Source organism: Rousettus aegyptiacus, unplaced genomic scaffold (genome assembly GCF_014176215.1).
Source record: "Rousettus aegyptiacus isolate mRouAeg1 unplaced genomic scaffold, mRouAeg1.p scaffold_m13_p_3, whole genome shotgun sequence".
Classification (NCBI taxonomy): domain Eukaryota; kingdom Metazoa; phylum Chordata; class Mammalia; order Chiroptera; family Pteropodidae; genus Rousettus; species Rousettus aegyptiacus.
Genome location: NW_023416306.1, coordinates 78,227,287 through 78,247,982, shown reverse-complemented (window position 1 = coordinate 78,247,982; position 20,696 = coordinate 78,227,287). Strand labels below are relative to the sequence as shown.

At 36.9% G+C, this 20,696-nt stretch overlaps 1 protein-coding gene across 1 annotated transcript in view; it reads left to right on the top strand.

Moving 5' to 3' along the window:
* The window catches only part of LOC107518834 (contactin-associated protein-like 3), a 192,690-nt gene that overhangs the window by 13,393 nt on the left and 158,601 nt on the right, over positions 1 to 20,696 (top strand). The window contains exons 2-3 of the mRNA XM_036218262.1: positions 2,736 to 2,846; positions 13,744 to 13,937. Of these exons, the coding sequence (XP_036074155.1) occupies positions 2,736 to 2,846; positions 13,744 to 13,937 (305 nt within the window). The remainder of the gene's footprint in view (positions 1 to 2,735; positions 2,847 to 13,743; positions 13,938 to 20,696) is intronic.

The window sequence follows — 20,696 nt, the reverse complement described above, 5'->3', positions numbered from 1 at the left end:
GAATAACATTTAACCATAGACATTGTTTAGAGATTAATTAACTATAGCATTAAAAATAGAAGCATGGTCAACAGAAAATAAATGTGATATTTTACATGCTGTTCAGAGTCATGAAACTGATTTCCTCTTGAGAAAAACGTCATGTTTTCTGTTTCAAGTTTTAATATGATTGCATGTTTATTCCTTCATTAGACTTCTATCTGAATTTTCTTTGTTAAACAAAAAAAGAAGTATTTATATTTTAGAATGAATGAATGGAATCATTTAAGTGTGTGTGTTTTTTCACGTTATCTACTTTTCTATGGACTGTTTTGGCCTGGGGGACCTTACTTGTGATACCTGAAGAACAATTCATAGCGCTGGGTGGGTTTGGGTGATGCAGCTTAGTTCCTGCTCTAAACATCTTGCTAGTATACTTAGATGTTTCAATAATTATAATCGTTAATAAATTACTGAAGGAAACATTTTTCTATGTGATTAAAATATTTAGATATTTTTTCATATTTTTAAATAGAATGAAATATTGGATTTTATCATGCATTTTTCTGTAAAAATCTGGAGTGCCCTAGAAGTTAGCAGATTTGAATCTTCTATAGATTAATTTTAAGTTCTGTAGTCTTATATAATGCTTACATAGTATAATTCAGGCAACGCCCATACATGGCATAATTCAACACATTTTGTGAATTTTTAATTTACATTACTGCTGAATTAAAACATTTTACTTTCTTTTTGACGAGTGTTATACAACAGCATAGCTTAGAAGGTTAATAGAAGGATAGAGAAAAACACCCTTTTCAGGCACATTTTTTTAAAGAGATGATTAGCTGCACCTTGTGAAAATAATACCAAATAGATGTTTCATTTTTATAAATATGTCTAATGAGAAATCTGAGAATCCACTGCTTCATTCAACAGTAATCTCATTTTGCATTTACTTAGCATATATATGTATACACCTCACACACTCACACACAGACACATACACGCTCTTCCTAAAATAATTGGATCTAATACTTTTGAGTAAACATGAGCAATTAAATACAATTATTGTTTTATGGAATTTTTTTTGGCAGAGACCTGTTTTCAGTGAACTATTACCACTTCAATTTCAATAATTTTAGGTATACATTCAATTAAACAACAATGCTATAATCAAATAACACCTCAGTGGATTAAACCAGAAAATATTTACCAGTTAATTAATTGTATTAAAACTTTCAGTTTCATCTGAATTCAAATAACATGCTAATAATCCCCCAGAAATAATTCAATGGCTTTATACTTGCAGTGCTCACACTACCAGAAGGGCTTCTTAGCTCTTTCTTGTGCCAACCAGACCCCTTTGGCACTTTGCTGAGGCCTCTGAGCCCTTCTCTGAGCAATGCTTGTAAATGCTTAAAGTGTATATATAATATTACAAAGGAAATCAATTCTACAAATCTCCTTAGTTATTAGTACATCAAATAATAAGATCTAATGGTGAGTTTAATAAATACTGTTATTTTGAAGTAATGAGGAACATAAACACTACTTCTAGATATCTTTGAAAACAATGATTGCTATAAAAATATCTGACCCCATGTCAAGGACCTATGAGTCATGCGGTTCACTGCTTCACGTTTTTATGAAAAACTCTCTTGTGATTTTGATTGGATTTCTAACGAATCTTTATATCAAACTAGAGAAATCCGATTCCTTAAAAAAATGAGTCTTCCTATTTGCAATTGTTATAGTCTTCATTTACACAGTTTTCTTTAATGTCTTTCAATATAATTTTTATAGTAATCCCCATAAATGTCTTGTACAATTTCATAAGATTCATTCTTAGATATTTTATATGTGTCATTTCTATTTGCTATTCGATTTAATTTATTTTCAAACTATGGGTAGAGTTTAAATACAATCAGTTTTTAGATTGAGCTATTAAGCTAGCCAATTACTTTTGGATTTTCTGCCTATTTCCTCATATCATCTGGAAATGATGACAGTTGCTTTTTTTCCTGTGCATTAAGTGGCAAATTTTTTCTTATGTACTGATAAGACTTTCAGTGCAATATTCAACAGAAGCAGTGATGCCTATTAAAGAGTTCTTCCTGATTTAAAAGAAATAGTTTTAATATTTTCCCATTGAAGAGCAATGTGCTGGAACCAAGTTTTACCAGCTAGTCAGAGCTAATCATTAACTTTTTGTGTAATTTGAAAATTATTAAAATGTAGCCATTATTAAAATTTAAATTATAAAAGCTTATAATTAAGTAAATTCTATTTAAAACAAAAATAAATTCTCAAAACTCATCACTTACTACTTTGTTTTATGACATCTTACTATTATCTATGCTGTTGAGATTATTTATATACCTTGTATCTGCATGGTGGAAATACTGTATAATGATGTGATGTGTACACATCTCTTTTCAACTATGGTCAGTTGATGTCATCTTGATAGCTTTGAATTGCCATGGTCGGAATAATTACACAGTGGAAAGTGGCAAATACTACCAATGTGGGTTTTTATTTTTAAGAGCCTGTTGTTAAACATTTCCTAGCATACCTCTGTTCAAAATTGGTGTTTGCTACAGGTTCTAGCATTGTCCTGACATGTTAACTGAAAAAAAAGAAAAGAAAAAAAAGGCAGGTGGGTGGGTGGGAGCAAAGGGAAGGAGAAAGAGAGGAAGAGAAGACAGGAAAGCTTTAAGCTTTTTGTTAACCTGAACATGGGATATTCCCCACAGATAACTGTGATGCTCCACTGACATCTGCTTTGCCTCGCACATCCATCAGCAGCTCCTCAGAGCTGTCCAGTAGTCATAACCCTGGGTTTGCAAGTCTTAATCGCAGAGATGGTAAGTCTGCTACCGTTTTCTTATTAATCCAGCATGATTCTCTTTCAGAGAAATTGTTTTCATTCTCAGTTAATATTCATTCTTATAGCTCAAAAATTAATTATGTTGGGTTTGATGAAATTGAAGAAAGCAGGTTCATCATATTATTATTTTCTAGCTTTCTTCTTGTTTATTATCAGTTTGTATTGTTTTGATATCTTTGTTCCCTACTGATTGTCAGCAAATGATCATAAATGAGATTTAAATCAGAAGGGATGTATTGGAGTCAAGATGATTTCCAATTTTATCCTCCCTATTTAGTTTTAGAACAGCCTATAGAGGGGTGACTGTTCGAGTGTACAGGCCATGAATAACTAAAACAACAGATAAATGAGCCAATCTCATAGCCACCGGGGGCGGGGGGGTGGGGGAGGTGGTGGGAACTAAACAAGCCACTGATGGCATCTGTGAGATGTGAGGCTGCCATGGAATATGATAGAAAAATGGCTCCATTCCAGAACATGGCCTGGGGGGAGACCAGGCAAAGGCTCCTGTTGAGAATAAAGATTCCCTTCCTACTAATAGGAAGGGGACTGATGGCTTACTTTTTTGGTGATATTAATCCATTCATGCTACTGGGTGTCATTGAGTAAATTACTTTTTATGTAATTAAAGAGAGATTATATACACTTAAAACTCAATTGTTTCACTACCTTTTTAAGGGATCGATTACTTTTTTAATGAAAGATTAATTCAGAAAGTAAAATTTAAAATTAACTGTGTCCCATGTAAATTTACTGTTGTAAATTCTAGAGATAATACTAAGGAAATGACTGTTTTTCTCCTCTTATTCAGTATTTCTAAGATCAGAGTTTAAGGTTAGCTTGAATTTTTCTGTATCCTTAAAAATAAAATGGGGAACCTAGTAAGTGGTCACATAGATTGGTAGGCAAGAATAAGAACAAGTGAAGAAATTCTGTGAACTTAGGGTAAGAGCATTCCATTAGTTATCCACCTTTGGTCTTTTTTACCTTGAAGGAATATTTTATGGCCAGATATTTACTCCTCAAAGTATTGTTTGTGATCGTTTTTAGCATCCCAGTAAAAATCTCTTCTCATTAAAGTCAGATTTCAATTAATAATTAAATTATCAAAATAACTATTTTTGGTCTGATGGTTACTCTATCAGCTTAACATCTAAATTTTCCAGTGGCTTCCCAAAGATTGTAAAAAGCAAATAAGTACCATATTTAATTTGTTTAAAGAAGCCTCAGGGCCTCCTATTGTGTTTCTGATTTCATGTACAGAGTATCTTTATGATTCAGGCCTTCCAGATGACACTGTAAAATTTATAAACATTAGACAGAAAAATCTCAAAGTTTAAGGTTAACTTATTTTCATTACACTTAATTAAAAAATTAATTTCTCAGAATATGATAAGTAGTCCTTATAAAATAGTAAGTACAAAGTTAGTTTTTGGATGTGGATCACTGTCTGCAAATTTAAATTACTTTTTAAAGAGAGTGGCAGTCAACTGATGAGTGTTTTTTGTTTTTTAATTTATTTTTTAGTTTAATTTTATTAGTTTCAAGTATACAGTACATTGGTTAGACATTTATATAATTTATTAAATGATAACCCCTAATTGTTCTTTTTCTTCTCTAGCTCTCCACCTAGCCAGTACATTAATGCTAACTGCATTCCCTATGCCATGTTCCCTGATGACTGTTTTTTTTCAATGACTGTTGCTACTCTGATTGCATACGATGTGCATTTCACTAAATATTCCTGGATATTACCACCTGATTTTATACCAATTTCTAAAGCATGATTCGGATAACGCGATGTATCAATATTGCTTCTGAAGGATTATCTGCATTTCCTATTAGATGCCAGTAGCCCAGAGTCTTTCCTGGCATTTCCATTGTCTTTGTAAAGAACAGGCTAGTTCATTAAAGTTTAGATTATTATAATGTAAAATGTAGATAGTATAAAATGTGGATGATTATAATCATGATGATGATTCTTCATATACAATTGTTGTACCGTTTTTTGAAAATTCTTTGTAGGATCTAGTGATGAAAATTATGTTAGACTAACTGATTATATAGTTAAAATGTCCTTGTTCTATATTATGGTATTTGGAGATTTAACTGATCTGTCTTACCTTTCCAGTTTCTTATTTTGCCCAGAAGTCATTGAACTCCCAGAATTTTTAATCGGATTTAGAAAATATCTCAGATTTCACAGCTTCCACTAAGAATTCTATATATAATGGCTGATCACTGCAGCTACTTGATGCATTAAAGTAGTAAGAGAGTAGTCTATACATAATTTCTGATGTGTGTGCGTGCATAAATTTGAGCCACTAAGTAAATCTTGAAAGTTAGATAATGTAAAATGAAAGATATTTTATGATTTCAAAGTAATTTACTGATTCACACACAGCAAATATTAATTAGACTTTATTGCTCGTTTCATGTTTTCTATTTTGTGTATTTATTTTTCAGTTATACATTCTATGTACATATTTATTTTGTTTATTAATTTATGAGAAATAATGAAATATTTATTAGGAAAGGCTTTGTAATAAATAGAATGAGGTCTATGAGAGGGGTGAGTAGAAAAGTTGGGGGCGGTGCTGAAGTTTCCAGAGACACACAGAGATAAAGTAGAGAGGAAACTGTGTCCTGAGAGAGTCGCCACATCTTCGTCATCATTTGTCAGTGTTTCCTGGGAGTTCCCAAATAGAAACAGCACCTACTATCTATTGTAGAGATAGTAATGAGTTTCTATCATCATTCAACATAGGACTTCATCCTCTCAGAGTTAATTTTTGAAATCTCTAGTTTGGTTCTTCTCTTATTCTCATTCTGAAGTCTGATATTGGGTTCCAGGTAATACATTTAACAAAATGTTCACACAATGTCATACACTTTACCTTTTTTTACAAAAGGAATATAAATTGCTGAAAAGTTTTCATCCTCAAATACCTGAATATATAATTTCTCAAAACTGATTGATTTTAAGAAGTAAACACAGACGCATTCATTTATTTGTATATCTGCTCAAGAAAATCGATGTCATTAGATGAAAATGTAAAGACTTTAAAAATTGGATTTGACCATTCATATTGGCCAATTTTGTTTTCATCAATATTAAATTGGTATTTAATTAATTATATTACCTAATATTTCTCATACAAAATTAAGATTGCTGAAATTGACTATCATCTAAGATATATACTATAATATTAACTTCATTATTTTCTTTTGAAAATCTCCTAAGGAAACATTGTACTTCAAGTTTAGCCAGGCAAAAATTAAAGAACAAAAACAAAACACTGTCTTATAGTAAGCCATGCTGGACTTCCATTCTACATTTTGTTTATGAAAATAGCCTTCTGTTTTTGCAATTATTGTCCCTCTAAATGAGACTTCATCAAGCTGGCTAAGTAGCATTTCAGATGCTTTTTGCCAACTCTTGATACCAGCTTCTCTTCAGTCATGTGATCCGTAAGTTCAGGCAATGGTGGTGAGATGCTTGGTCTTGCCAGAAGGTATTTGAAATTGACTAGGAAGAATCATACACACATTTTTGCCCTTTTTTGTTCCTCAAAATGCTTTCGTAAATAATCATTCTCAGAGACTATGACTATTCATTTAGCAGGTGCTAAAAATCATGGATTATAATGTAACAAGTTACCTCATCAGTGACAGTGCGAATAAGATTTAACTAGGAGCCAGAAAAGATTTTGTCTAATGCTCCCAATACAGTTAACCACTGAGCATTTTAGAACCTATTCTCAGCATTAAGATACTTATTTCTCAATTTTGAAAGTACAATTACTAGTTTAAGTTACTACTATAGGTTTTGGCAAAATAAAATTTAAAATTATTAGATTAGGAAAAACCTGCTTAGATATGGCTACCAGATACTAAATGTTTCCTTAGAATATGGGACTGCTGATTATTTGGACTCTGCAATATCCCAGACAGAATATAATATAAAATTCACTGTTTTTTAACAAAGAAACGGTAAAATGCATTGAAAGAGTAAATAATGATTTAAAATATCTAAAAAGTATGTCTACTCCTGATACAAATCAGAATATTATATCAAAAATGTTTGATGCACATCTTATAATAATAAACTTTTCTCTCATGTTTTTAATAAAATCATAGTTCCTGTATATTCCTTTTCTTCACAAGCCAGGAGCCTAATGGAATTAGCAAGTTTAGCCAAATATTAAACTGAGCAATTTAAATCACAATAAAGGGGCTTGTAAACAAGATTTTTATAAAGGCACAAAAGAATCTACTGGGAAATTTTCACTCCTGGACATCAGATTCTGCATTCTGTTTATTTGTCTTTCCTAAAAGTTTTTAGACATATACACAGTCTCTTTTTAAGCCACCATTTGTTCTGTTTTCTTTTTTTCTTTTAACCAAATGATCCTGTGATGGACTCCAGATGTTGAATGCAGTGGACAGGCCACACATAATAACATGCATGTGAAATAAGGCCACACACTAACACACAGAGCACTGTCCTGTGGCCATGCAGCTTTGTTAAATTATAGCTTCTCTAAAAGGGTTGATGTTAGCATGTGAGAGGAGAAGCTCTCAAACCCCAAGGCTTGTGCAGAACCTGCTGTGCAGTCGTCACAGGGAACACCACACAGAGTTCATGTGCTCAAATTCTCCCATGGCCCTTTGCAAGCTCCAGAGTCTCCAGGTTCCCACTCGAGCCTAAGATACTAAATGACACCAACCAGAACAAACCAAAAGTGTTTTCGGTGTTGTTACAGCCTTCAGGGAGGCAGTGTTGTCAGTCATTTTTGTCTATCAAGGAACCCAAATTATAGAATTACTCCCAGAATAAGGTGATATTCAGTTCTTTTGGGATTCAGGAGCCTCTTTTGGATGGGTGAGTGTCTTCCAGGGATGCTCAGATTTTTGTTTTGTTTTGTTTTTCTTGCTTCTTTCTAAGACAGTGTTGAGGTATACAGGATGGGCTCATGCTCTGAGGAGCTGGATGGTGGAAGGCTCCCATATGAGGTCTTGGCCAGCTGCCATGTGCTGAGGGTAGTTTGTCTGCTTTTAACCCTGCGGATTACTTGGCACCTACTCCTGAAGCCTGTGGTGGGTATACCTCTTGGTCATGTTCCCAGAGGACAGGTAATTTTCCCTTGCAGAATCTGTTGAATGTCACTTCTTGTCTCTGTGAAGCATGACTGTGCATCTCATTTGGTTTCCAACTTGAGCAATCAGGGTGTAGCTATGGTGATAGGTTTAATTTGCCCTTGCCAAGATGACCTTCTGTTCAGATCCAGGCAGATCTCAGCTAACTTCTACCTTTTGATGGCCTATGGGGGATCTTGGGTCACCACACCAAGGGCAAAGAGAACATCAGATGGTTTGTCCTGACAATTTTGGTCCAGAAGTGGCCTATTAGATTTTGTGATGCTGAAACCTCATACTTTTTTTGTATTGACATTATAATACTCTATTTCTTATAACATGTAATTTGTACATGCCTCTTTTTATTCAAGGCTCTCACAGCATGCTTATGAATTGTAATGGATTAAGCTACATAACATCAGTAAAGAAAATGTAAGTTTTACCATCCCTAGACTTTTTTTCTCTAATGCTGAGTGTTTTACCCTGGCATTTTCTGACACGATTCTATACCATATTTAATTTTTAAAAAAGGGAGAGACGTCGCCTTAAGAACAGCACTGGAGCATTGGTAGGAAGAATGCCTGGCCTCCTGCCCTCTGGGCAACCTGGATTCTCCCTATTCTGTACATTGCAGAGGGAGATGCTGCTGTTCTGACAGCCCTCAAGGATGATCAGAGATATATGTGTTCTGAATAACTCAGGTGGCCTCTGCACAATGGACAATGTGTGTTCATAGAATTGGGCCAGATCCTGGAGCTGCATTACTTGTAAACATTAAGATTTCATGGGATATGAACAAAGAGGCTCAGTCTCACATTTTATTCAGTCGTAAATAAGGTATTGACTGCATGTTCAAATTGTTTATAGGCTTTCTGGGCAAATTTTGTTTTTGTTTCTAAGGTGAGAAATTAGCAGAGTCATCTCGCATATTTGTCAATGCAGAACTTCAAAGAAATGAGAACTGAAAAACCTCAAATCAACTTAAATCCGAGTGCCGATGTTCCTTTAAAACTTGGTCACAGGCCTATGTGAGAAACGTAAAGCAAAACACATGGTAGTAATAGATTTTTGTTTATTTGAGTGAGTGTTAACTGCTTTTAACTTGAACTTGTCCCTTGGGACGCTGCACTTAGGGCTTCAGAGAGTCACCCATGAACTGTCACAAGTTGCTTTTTTTTTTGTCAATATCACTGGCATTTAATATGATTCTCAAATTGATCAGGATGCACTTATTTTTTTGTTGTTATTTATTCATAAAACTATTATAGGGTATATTTGCATTTTGTACAGGAGTCTGTTCTACAATTAGGCAGCCGTGTGTGACTTTTTCCTATGGATGCTCTTTGTGGGAAGCCACCCTTCTTTCTCAGGCTGCTGGGAGAAAGCTGGAAACAGAGCAAAGGGAGAACAAGAGCACACTCGAGCAGGTTCAGAGACAGGATTTCTGCTTTTTCTACAACCTGAGAGCCAGAAATACTACATGTAGATAGCTGGGATTACTTCCTAAGAAATCAGAACTGAAGCAAATGCTTAAATTCCTCTCAGCAGCATAAGGAGGGTATGGCAAAAGCTTCAGCATGTAAAGCCCAGAGATCGATGAGCAGGGAGGTCAGGGAGCATTCACAAAGCCCACCCACTCCCCTGCCAGTTCCTCTTTCCTGAAGACACCAGTCATCTTTCATAGGGAAAGCAGCGATGGGCTTCTGCTTATCTCACCTTCTTCTTGTTCACTCTGGGCTCTGCTTGGAACTCATAGTGATTCTTCTGTGAATTAAGATGCATTTAAGTGAGGGAAGAAACACACATAGCTAGATGAGATCCCATTTGAGACAATGTAATAATGATCTTGGAGGGAAACGTCCCTTGGAGACATTTTCAGTTTAGCCACATATTTGTCAGGCATATAGAGGCCCTTCAGATTGGTGGGGATTTGTTCACTTCAAATAAACCCCCTTGACTTTTGCTCCCTTGAGTATCTTTGTGCTCTGTGACTTGTTGAAACTTGAAGAAGCTATGAGCTTATTTTACTTTCCACCTCTGGGTAATTTCCCTCTCTACATAAAACAGGTACTCTTTATGATAGTGCATAGCCACCAAGAGCACTGTCATCATGATCAGTAGCCAGAGCAATGAAGGCCCCAGCTGAAAGTTTCCTATTGAATCTTTTCTCTCCCCAAGGAAGTGTCATTGCCTGCATCTGAGCCAGTCAATCACACTGTAACAAGTAGAGACGGAAACCTTCCAATATAGGTTTATATCAATATGTCAATGTAAAAGACAGTGTGGCTATCGATAAGCAAACGATGCTGAATAACCGCAAGAATGTGTTCTTAGAAGGGGTGGGGAATGAAAAAGAGAACTAAGCTTTATTAAAATATCCTCACAAGAACTTAAAGTAATTGTTTTTCCTAATCTGCAGAGACTGTAGTGCCAGTCCCACTTGTTGGGTATGTGGAGAATGTGTGAGGCTTCTGGTAGAGTCCTTAGCATATCACACACACACGATGTTTTCTTGCCTTAATCTAGTATAAAGTGGCAGACAACAAACCATTTGGTAATGAGATGACTGAGAAGTACAACACCCTGCTGTAGGCCCTCCTTCTCCTGGAAGCAATGGCAACGATACCTGCCAGTGTGTCCATGACAAGTGTATGGGAGGGAAAGTTCTAGCTGTTACGCACATCTTGTTGCATCCTCTCTGCATACCTGTCACACTTACCTTAAGAGCAGGAGGGATGTTTTGTATTCGGTGACCTCCTTGGCTCTGGAACCTTTTTCTGTGCAAGCTGGGCCCTCTGGACATGTTTTCTTTTGTATAAATTGTGACCTCCATTCAGCTAAGGGGCTGAGGTGGGAGGGAGGAGGGTGGCAGTGGAGTAAGATAGTCTGTGGTACAGGAAGTGGAAGAGCTGAGGTTGGGTCAGGTGCTTTTCTTGTGTGTTAAGCATTGGTGACTCCAGAATAGTAATTATGAACTTCTTGGTTCTGTTCCTGGGGATGTTGTTTCCCACGTAGAGATTACTGAAAATTAACACCATATAGGTATGCAGGCTGATCTGATTAAGACCCATGATCCACACTGCTGTTTGTAGAGGTGGCTGTGCTCAAGTGCACCCCTTCTAACATTGTGTTGGTGTGGTTTGATTTGTTTTCCATTACACAACAGCGGGTCTCCCATACCAGTCAGTAAAACTGCTTCATGCTCCGTCACAGTTCTCAGGTTGTGTTTGTGTATTTCCTACTCTCTCCATTGGACATTTTATTAATTATCAAAAGAGGCATTGGTACATGCACAGAAGCTTCTGTCACCACCCAGCAGGGGACTGGGGATTACTGCGGCTGTGTTATCCTGCTGAAATAAATTGCCCCATAGCACAGGGGATTCTGAAATTTCATTACTTTATCAGAGTACCTAGTTAATCAAATAGCTTAATTTTCATACCAGTAGTACCTCCTTACCACAGGTAAGGGATGTGAAGTATTCCATGTTGATTACCTGCAGATGTTAACGGCTGGTCGGCAGAGATGTAGCTGTACCTGTGGAAGAGGCCGTCCCAGGGCCACATGCTGGAGATATGCCGACACTTTTTACTCCACTTTGCTTCTGCACACAGGTGATACCTTTATTAAGCATATCTCCTGGCTTCAAGAAATTAAAAGTGACAAGAAAGATAGTGTAAGTGTATCAGTACATTTTTAGAACTTTAACACTAGCTAGTATGAGCCAGAACACAGGATATTTAGTAGCTTCTGAGAGATTTAAATGGATTTATATAAAGTTTCAAAAGTAGAACCTCTAAGTGAAAACAATTAGCTAAATGCCAGCACCTACTTTTAACTTTTGGGGGCAATAATAATAAAGTATGGGCAGCAGCAGGGTGATGTTACCGAGGTCTATTAGTTCACTCCCAGGTAGAAGCCAGAAGGACTTCCTATTTATCAAACATTAGACAGGACCCTGGACAAAACCGTAGAAGTCGGCAGGAAGATGTTAGGTGATAGCTAATCTTGTCATTAAAGCCCAGGAAAGGCTGAAAAACAGATTAGAGGACACTAAAGAGATACAGTGACTAAATGCAATGTGGAATCTTGGTTGAAATCCTAGAACAAGAAAAGGAAGTTAATGGATAAACTGGAAAAATCAAAATAAAATATCATTTCATTAATATTGTGCCAGTGTTAATATCTTAGTTTAGATAAAAGTACAATAGTTATGTCAGATGTTAACATCAGGGAAAGGTGGGTAAAAGGTAGTTGGGAATTCTCTATACCATCCTTGCAATTCTTCTGTAAATTATTTCAAAATGAAAAGTTAAACAATGCATTATAGAACAACCAAAATTACAGCATATTTAAGATTCTGGCTTAAAGGAATAGACATTGTGCTTATGATACATTGAGAGGAAAATATTGAATTTAGGAACAAAGATTTAATGCAGAAAATGAGGAAACCTTAGAAAGAGTTCTAAATAACTTGTAAGCTTTAGATTTTACTAAAGGTTGTGTGTATAGTGCTGTTTGGAGGATGTAGTGAGGGAACAGATCTCCCACCTCCGAGTAATATTTCTGTGCCTTGGTGAAAGTGCCCCACTTCCATTTCCCTATAAGCCATCTTGAAACTATGTCACATACCTCTTGATATAAACTTTCCACTTGGCTTGGTCATAATGGCTTCAACAAACAGGGCATGGTGCCAATAATAGCTCCTAGTGGAAGATAATAAGTGTTATCTAAAATGTCAGACCTTATTATCGGACCCTCAAGTTAAATGTCAGGACAGTGATTTTTTTTTAAGCTGATTTTGTCATATTAGGGATAGCTTCCAAGAAACTGTTATTTCTAGACATGGGTAATTGGCAAACTATCAGTTACAGAATGCTTTTCAAACTTACTTACATTAATTTAATATTAGGAAAGTCAATATGACAAAGCTAAATTCAAATTCAAAACTCTTGTTTTTTTTTTTTTAAACTGGAAGCACAAGATACATCAAGAACAGATCCTCAGATACCTCTAATTATTCTGTTTCTTACAGGCCTAGACAAAACAAAGCACAGTAATTTCTACTCTGCACCTATTATCTTAAAAACCTCAGAAATTATCTTTCACTTGATCCAAGCTCTCTCTCACCCTTCCTACTGCCCTCTCAGAACTCTATCTCCCCTTCACCTCCACCCCTGCCACATTGCATATTGAATTGTTCTTTGAAATATTTGCTTCTTCTATGAGTCTGTAAATACCTTGAGTGTAGGGCTACGCCATATCTTTGTTATCCTAGCATTCCCCTTGTATTTCCTAATGTCAGCAATCCAGAATTAAGGTTTTCTAGCTCTACTGTGGTCTGAATATTTACCTTTGTGTCCAACAAAGGGCAATCATGCATAATGGCCACTAAAAACACTAGTTCAGGCACAAATGTGATGGCGTGGTGTTTGGTTGTCTACCTGTCCCGTTAAGTACTTAATGGGACTCTAGAACACCAGAGAGTCAGGAATTATGAGCTAAAAACTAAAGCAATTAATGTAGGCTTCATCTAATTACACTTAATCTATGTTTTTATTGTGTGTAGCTGTGTGTTTGTGTATATAATTATGAGGGGTTATATATTCCAGAATTTGAAACTATGATTTTCATAAATTTCATTTATGAAAACATTCACATTCTTGTGGGCTAATACAGATTTAAAATATTTTGTTCTCCTTACCATTTTTTCTCCTTTCTGTTTCCACAAAAAGGAGCTGGTGGATGGACTCCATTTGTGTCAAATAAATACCAGTGGCTGCAGATTGACCTTGGGGAGAGAATGGAGGTCACGGCTGTGGCCACCCAGGGAAGATACGGGAGCTCTGACTGGGTAACCAACTATCTCCTGATGTTCAGTGACAGTGGGAGGAACTGGAGGCAATATCGGCGAGAAGAAAGCCTCTGGGTATGTTTCCTTACTGAGAAGTAGTCTGTCACAGTATAAATTATGACAATTACTGCATGTTGCTGCAAATCTATCCAGTCATGTATAGAAATAGAACCTCCTAAATTACTTGAAAAGGTTTTCAAGTGAATGTAAAACATGTCACATTTTAAAATACATTGTATATAATTTATGAAATAAGTAAAAGTAAAACAATTTATAATGTAGTGAAATAGTGAAAAAGTCTTCCCATTATTCCTTTTAACAGTGTGAAGTCTAGGGAATAAATAAGTCACATACAACCTACTTTATTTTTGTTCAATAACTCAGTAGTTTGTGTTGTCTCAGCATTGTTTAATAAAGTAAATTCATTCTTCTATGTCCGCTAAGTAAGTGAAATTTCTGAAATACCCTGAACATTTAAAGCCACATGTGTTGGAGAATCTCCTTGTGGAGGACATGTTGAGGGTCATATGTCCTGTCCCCACGGGAACTTGGGCAACGTGTGGCCCCTTGGACTTCATGGACTCGAGATCTTTGGGATCCTTTGGAATCATAACTACTTTAAATTGCTGTTGGCCCTTGGACAACACACGTTTGAGCTGTGCAGGTCCATTTATGTGTAGATATTTTTCAATAAATATCTGTGTCATTTTCAAACCATGGTTAGGTGTTCGTGGATGTGGAGGGTGGACTGTCTACAATGATCTATGCCATTTTACATAAGGGACTTGAGCATCTGTGGAATTTGGAATCTGTGGAGGTCCTGGAACCAATTCCCTGTGGATACCGAGGGACTACTATAGTTTCTGGGGAGTCAAAAGCTATATGGGGATTTTCAACTGTGAGGGGAGTCAGTACCCCTAACTCCCACATTGTTCAAGGGTCAACTGTATTTTGCATCAATGACATATTTCCTACTTCTTATTACATACATACCCATGCTTCTTTTAGGAAATTTAAATTTTGTTTACTTAACTTTTAGAATATTAAAATATATGTACTATACCACATATTTATCATTTCATACCTTTAAATCATAGTCTGCTCTGAATGAGAGGCTCTCAAATTACAGTGCTGTGAACATCTGTGCGGTGTTTGCAGTGGCAGTGGGGCCACTGAGGGAGGGGTGTGGCCTGAGAATTTGTTAGGTGCAGATGAAACTACTATCTTATTCTTAAAATATATAGTTTAGATGGTTACTAGGGGCTAAGGAGAATGGAGAGTCAGTGTTTACTCTCAGTGAAGACAGTTGCAATTGGGAAGATAAAAAGTTCTGGAGATGAATGGTGGTGATGGCTGTACAACAGTGTGACTGTTAATGCCACAGATACAACTGTGCATTTAAAAATGGCTAAAATGGTAAATTTTCTGTTATGTGTATTTTAACATAATAAAAAGTATGTACAGGTTAGCTTCCATGTAATTTAGGCAAAGGATGTCATGTAACTTTTTAAAACATTTTCTTATTTGCCATGGTAAGAGGAAAAGTATCAGCTAAAAAGCCGTTACTCCTTAGAACATTGCTTGTCTATAAAGCTAAGAGGAGACAAAATGATATTTGTTGGGTATCAACTGGCCCTCATTTGAATTTTCTTAGAACTCTGTTCCTTATTATACTTTATTAGGTTGAGGTTTCTTTAATTATTTTATCATCAGAACTCTTAATAATTCATCAATAAATGTTTATGTAAGTCAAATCAGGAAGAAATAGTTATCTAACGATAGATAAAGAACAAAATGGGAAGGAATTTGTCTGTGTTTGTAGGGTTGTCTGACTTAAAGTTCTCAAACAAGCAGTTTCCACATGTGTGATCAGAAGTAGATATTAATACGGAACAAACTCTAAGAACACCATATCCAAACCAGGGTAAAGATAATCATTAATTAAAAATGACTAACAGTTAAAGCTCAATAAATCATTTACTTTTATAGAAAATTTTTGTTCGAAACTAAATATTGATTATTAAAATTAGGTAACCGATAGTTAATACATGCTTATTCTTAACTGTATTAATTAAAGTTTATATTTTTGCCCTCTCATCCCAATAAATGATTAGGAAACTGAAAAGTCTTGATTTTCAGTTAAACAAGTTAGAAGAACTATATCTAAGAATGATCATCAGTCAGTCAATAGTGTCAAGGGTAGTGTCGTTATTAATCCTACAGTATGCAGATCCCCCCAGCCCTATCGTCACACAGTGAAGGCTGGTGGCGTAGTCTGCCTCCCACTCCCGCTGAGTTCACTTAAACAGAGACCCAGGCTTCCCTCCCTGCATCTCCAGCACTTCATGGTTCCTGGGACTGAGCACAAAGTTGGTAAATATTTGCTGAATTAATGAATAAGTGGAGTCTACCTTCTGGCAGGATGCTTTTCTTGAGCTCCCTGCTCTGCACTTCTCATCTCAGTGGTCCCTGAACCTTGCTGGCGGGTATTTCTCCTTCCTATATTTTGAACTTCTTTAGGAGAGGAGCTCATCCTTATATATTCTGAATCCATCACCACTGCTTAAATGAATTCATCAATTTACTCTGGGCCTGACTGTACATTATTGACTTGGGCAGCAGTAAATCTCACCAATTAATAATTATGACTATTATAGCTTCTTTGAAAAGGTCAAGTTGATTTGGCTGCTCTCCGGCCTCTCACAGAATCACCTGTTCTTTTAATGAACCACATACCTTACCAGAGGCTCTACCCATTCCTCAAGTGGTTATTTTATATATGAATTGCTGACATTAACTTGAGAGTGAATTGAAGATTTTAAAAAATCTTTGAAATATTTGCACTTTTTCAGTAAAAGTTATGCAATTCATCCACATTGCCATTTTTTTTTTCATTTTCTATTGCTCCTAGAACAAATCATCATGCCCTTATTGGCCTTATACAAAACAGTGTTATTATATCATAGTGTCTGTAGGCATGAAGTCCATAGACCTGGCTGGGTCCTCTGTGCAGGGTGTAGACAGGGCTGCATTTTTTTTTCTTGGGTGCTCTGAGGAAGACTTCTCTAAGGTGTCTGGAGATCCCCAGGTCCCTCCTCAGGTTCTGTAATTCACTGAAGACAGACAGTACCAGTGTGCAGTCACACTCATAGCTATGATTTATTATCGCAAAATAATACACAGCAAAATGAACAAAGAGAAAAGGGTGCTTGGAGTAAAGTCTAGAGGAAACCAGGCACGAGCTTCCATGAGTCTTCTTTCAGTGAAGTCACACAAAACACACTTAATTCCTCCAATGAATTATAGTAACCTGTGTGTAGTGTCACTAACTAGGGAAGCTCATTAGAGACTCAGCGCCCAGGTATTTATTGGGGCTGGTTATATAGGCATCTTCTGCCTTACAAGTACCAAAATTTCAGACACCCAGAAGGTAGGCAGATGTTGAGATAAAGCATACTGTTTGCACAAACATTAGGCACCATAAGCCACTCTTATCATTAGGATCTTGGGAATGGGCTAACTTTGCAAGTAAGCCAGGACTGCCCTGCTAATTCTTCAGCACACATTCATTTACTTCCGTGTGGGTGTAGGACTGAGATCTTGATTCCCTGCAAGCTGTCCTGGAAGCTGGTCTTTTCTCCTAGAGATTTTGCACATCCCTATGCTTTTTTCATGGCCCACTCCAGCAGCCCCAGGTCAAGTCCTTTTCACTTTTAAATTATTCTGCATTCTCATTCTCTGCCACGTCTCTTTGATTAGACTGGATTTACCTAGGTAGCCCAGGATAGTCTTTCTAATCTTAATCATCTGTGCAAAGTCCCCATGCAAAGTAACATATTCACGGGTTCCAGACATTAGGGTCTGGACATCTTTGGGACAATTCTGACTACCACACTGTATCTAGACATCTCTGATTTTTTTCTTCCTGCATTTGGTATCCCTACCTATCAAATACATGTTTCTCACTGGCTCTGATGATATTTTCAAGAATCATATAGAGTCATATTGCAGGGGTACCTGAGCATTTGTTCACAGTTGCTGTGGCTAGTGTGGCTCTCACTCATTGCAGCCTCTTTGGCTTGTGGCCTCACTGCCATAACCCTTCCCCACAAGAGGAAAGACTATGCATTCATTTAATTCCCAGGAGGCCTACTTCGGCTTTTATAAAAGTCCAAATCAAACACTCATTCTCCAGCCTTAAAGTTTTGTAAATACGCTCCCCGTCCTGGTTTTTTTAATTATTCATCTGAGCCTACTGTCTATGCCAACTTTGTTTGCCAATACATGTCAACAGTCTTTTACCTATAATTCCAAATTAAAAAAAAAACTCGCAGAAGAAGGTTTTTCATAACTTCTTACTGGAAATAGTCATGGGATAGGGCAAGTATCCGTGTGCTTTGCTATGTGTTTGCCATGGAACTGTTATTCAGTATATGAATCGCAATGCATACCTCTCTAAATTTCCCAAAATTCTAAAACTGAAATACAGCTGGTCATAAAATCTTTGGCTAAGGGATTTGGGGGCTGTAGAACCAACCACTGACTGAATGTCAGTTATTCAAATAGATTGATTTTTAAAAATGTACACTGTCCAGTAATGATCTATTTGTTCAGTAAAGATATGATGTTTCATGTTGCTATTTCTTCCTGATGAGTGACTGCCTCCATGACTGACCTGGATTTATATGTAAAACCAACCAAGAAAATTAAAAAAATATTCAGAATTGTGACATCCATCCCAAAAGAAAGAGGTGTTTTTTTTTTTTATTTCACTGGAAATACAGGAAAATGTTTTAAATGACAGAAAAGGCATCGCTATCTCATATTAAGAGAAACACTATATGAAGCTATACACACACTTTTGTTGTGCAGTTTAAGTGTCCTCACTGGAAATGTAGGGAGGAAATGTCCCTGTTTGCACAAGGTTGAAGAACATGCACATTTCCCGCAAGATGTGAAAACGTATGGTTTTCCTTGGTCACTTTGGAACCATGTGGCTTGGACAGTGCTGGATGGTAAGCATGCATAGTTGGAAAATGTGTGTGCGAGTCCTACCCAACTAAGTCAGAAAACATCCAGAGTCCTGCTGAGGATCACAGGACAGCATTAAAGTGAGCAACACAGTAGATCAGTGATTACTGACAAATTTCACTAATGCTTATTTTCTCCTGTTTCCCTGCATATAAATCAGCAAAGATTAGATAGATATACTGTGACTCTTTGATGGATTATCAGAAATTTGTGAGATAGACTTTGCAAACAAGTAAACTTAAATCCAACCTCATATGAGTTCTGAGCTCCCATTGGAGGCTCTGGACCCAGTTAGGGGGGCGGCTTTGGGCTTCGTTCGCCATCCTGCTCAGAGTCTGGAGTCTGTGAGCATCCCTAGTGACCATGAGAGTTCCATGGGAGCTGGGGTGGCCCAGGATCTGACAATATTCCATGTGGTTGTGAATGCTTGAGCTCTTCCACTGTCCTGTAGCCCCACCTCATGTAGGGGTTACAGAGAAGGGTCTGCAGGGTCTGTTGACTCAGATGTTAAGGCCTGTGCCAACTCCAGGCTCACCAATTACAAATTTGGCTCTGAGATTGGTTGGTTTTGAGTAGAATGGGGGCAATATTTCATTTTAACAATTCTATGTTGATAACTTCTGTGTGCCAAAGAGGACATCGTAGTCTCCTTTCTAACACTTCACCTCATCTCACAAAGGGCTTTGATCTCTACGGCATTGACTTTATGTGTGGACAGCCTTGGTGATGGAGAGCCTAAAGTACAGTCTCATCATTGTAGACCACAGTTTGATTTTCTATACATGTCTCTTTCTCTGGGCTCCGAGAGCTATTAAGTTAGGAACTGATCTCCCCAAATGGCCAGGTCTACAGTTTCTCAATAAAGGGTTGAATTAAGGAAAAGTTATTCTTCTCAAGTAGACCACAAACTGCATGTGTGGTTAAGGGACACAGAAAACTTATCCAGCCCATGGATGCTGCGTATGTGATGGAAGCTTTTGGTGCCAAATCTAAGTTAACAGGAGGCTTAGTAGCTCTTCCCCACTAAGTTGTACAAGGATGAAACCCTACTGAATCGAAGAGAGAGGAGGTCCCATTTGTCCTTAAAATTGCAAGTCTTGGTGACAATAGACTTGATGTGTAGAAAACCTGTACAGTAGCTGGAAAGGCTGAGGCAGAGAAGCGAATGGACCTTCTGAGCCGTGACCACAAAGTAACAGAGGGCTCCCTGGAGGCCATGGGTTCTGTAAAAGCTGTCGCTGTCAGGTATGCTGCTCTCTGTGTGGGATATCCTCCCTTCCTCTCTGGATTACCTCCCCAACACAAACAGCATCACTCTGTACTAAAACTGCTTGGAAACTCCCCTTCTTTTCTGTTCCTAGGACTATTCATTTTCTTTTCTCACATATTACACTTCTTTTACTATGTCTATTTCAGGCCTACTTCATATCAATTCTGGAGTCAGGGACTATGTGCCTACTTTACTGCTTTGCAAAGGTAAGAATTTTGCTCTCATTTGAACTCCCACATGTTATCAGGTTGGGAGAAAGGGATATGATAGGCAAATGGAATTTTAAATATGTAACGAGATAAATAGTAAATCATAAGATAAATTACAGATTGCAACTTTACTTTTTTATATAAGGAAGTGGTTGCAGAAGTGGTGTTACTAGAGATATATGAACATTAGGAGATATTTTATGAAAAAGTAGATCATAAACAGTGATGTGAATGGCATATGGCAGAGTTGTGGGACAGTTAGCTTCTGTAGGATGTTTTTATTCATTTGGGAGAGCACAAAAATTATTATTATTTTATTTTAAG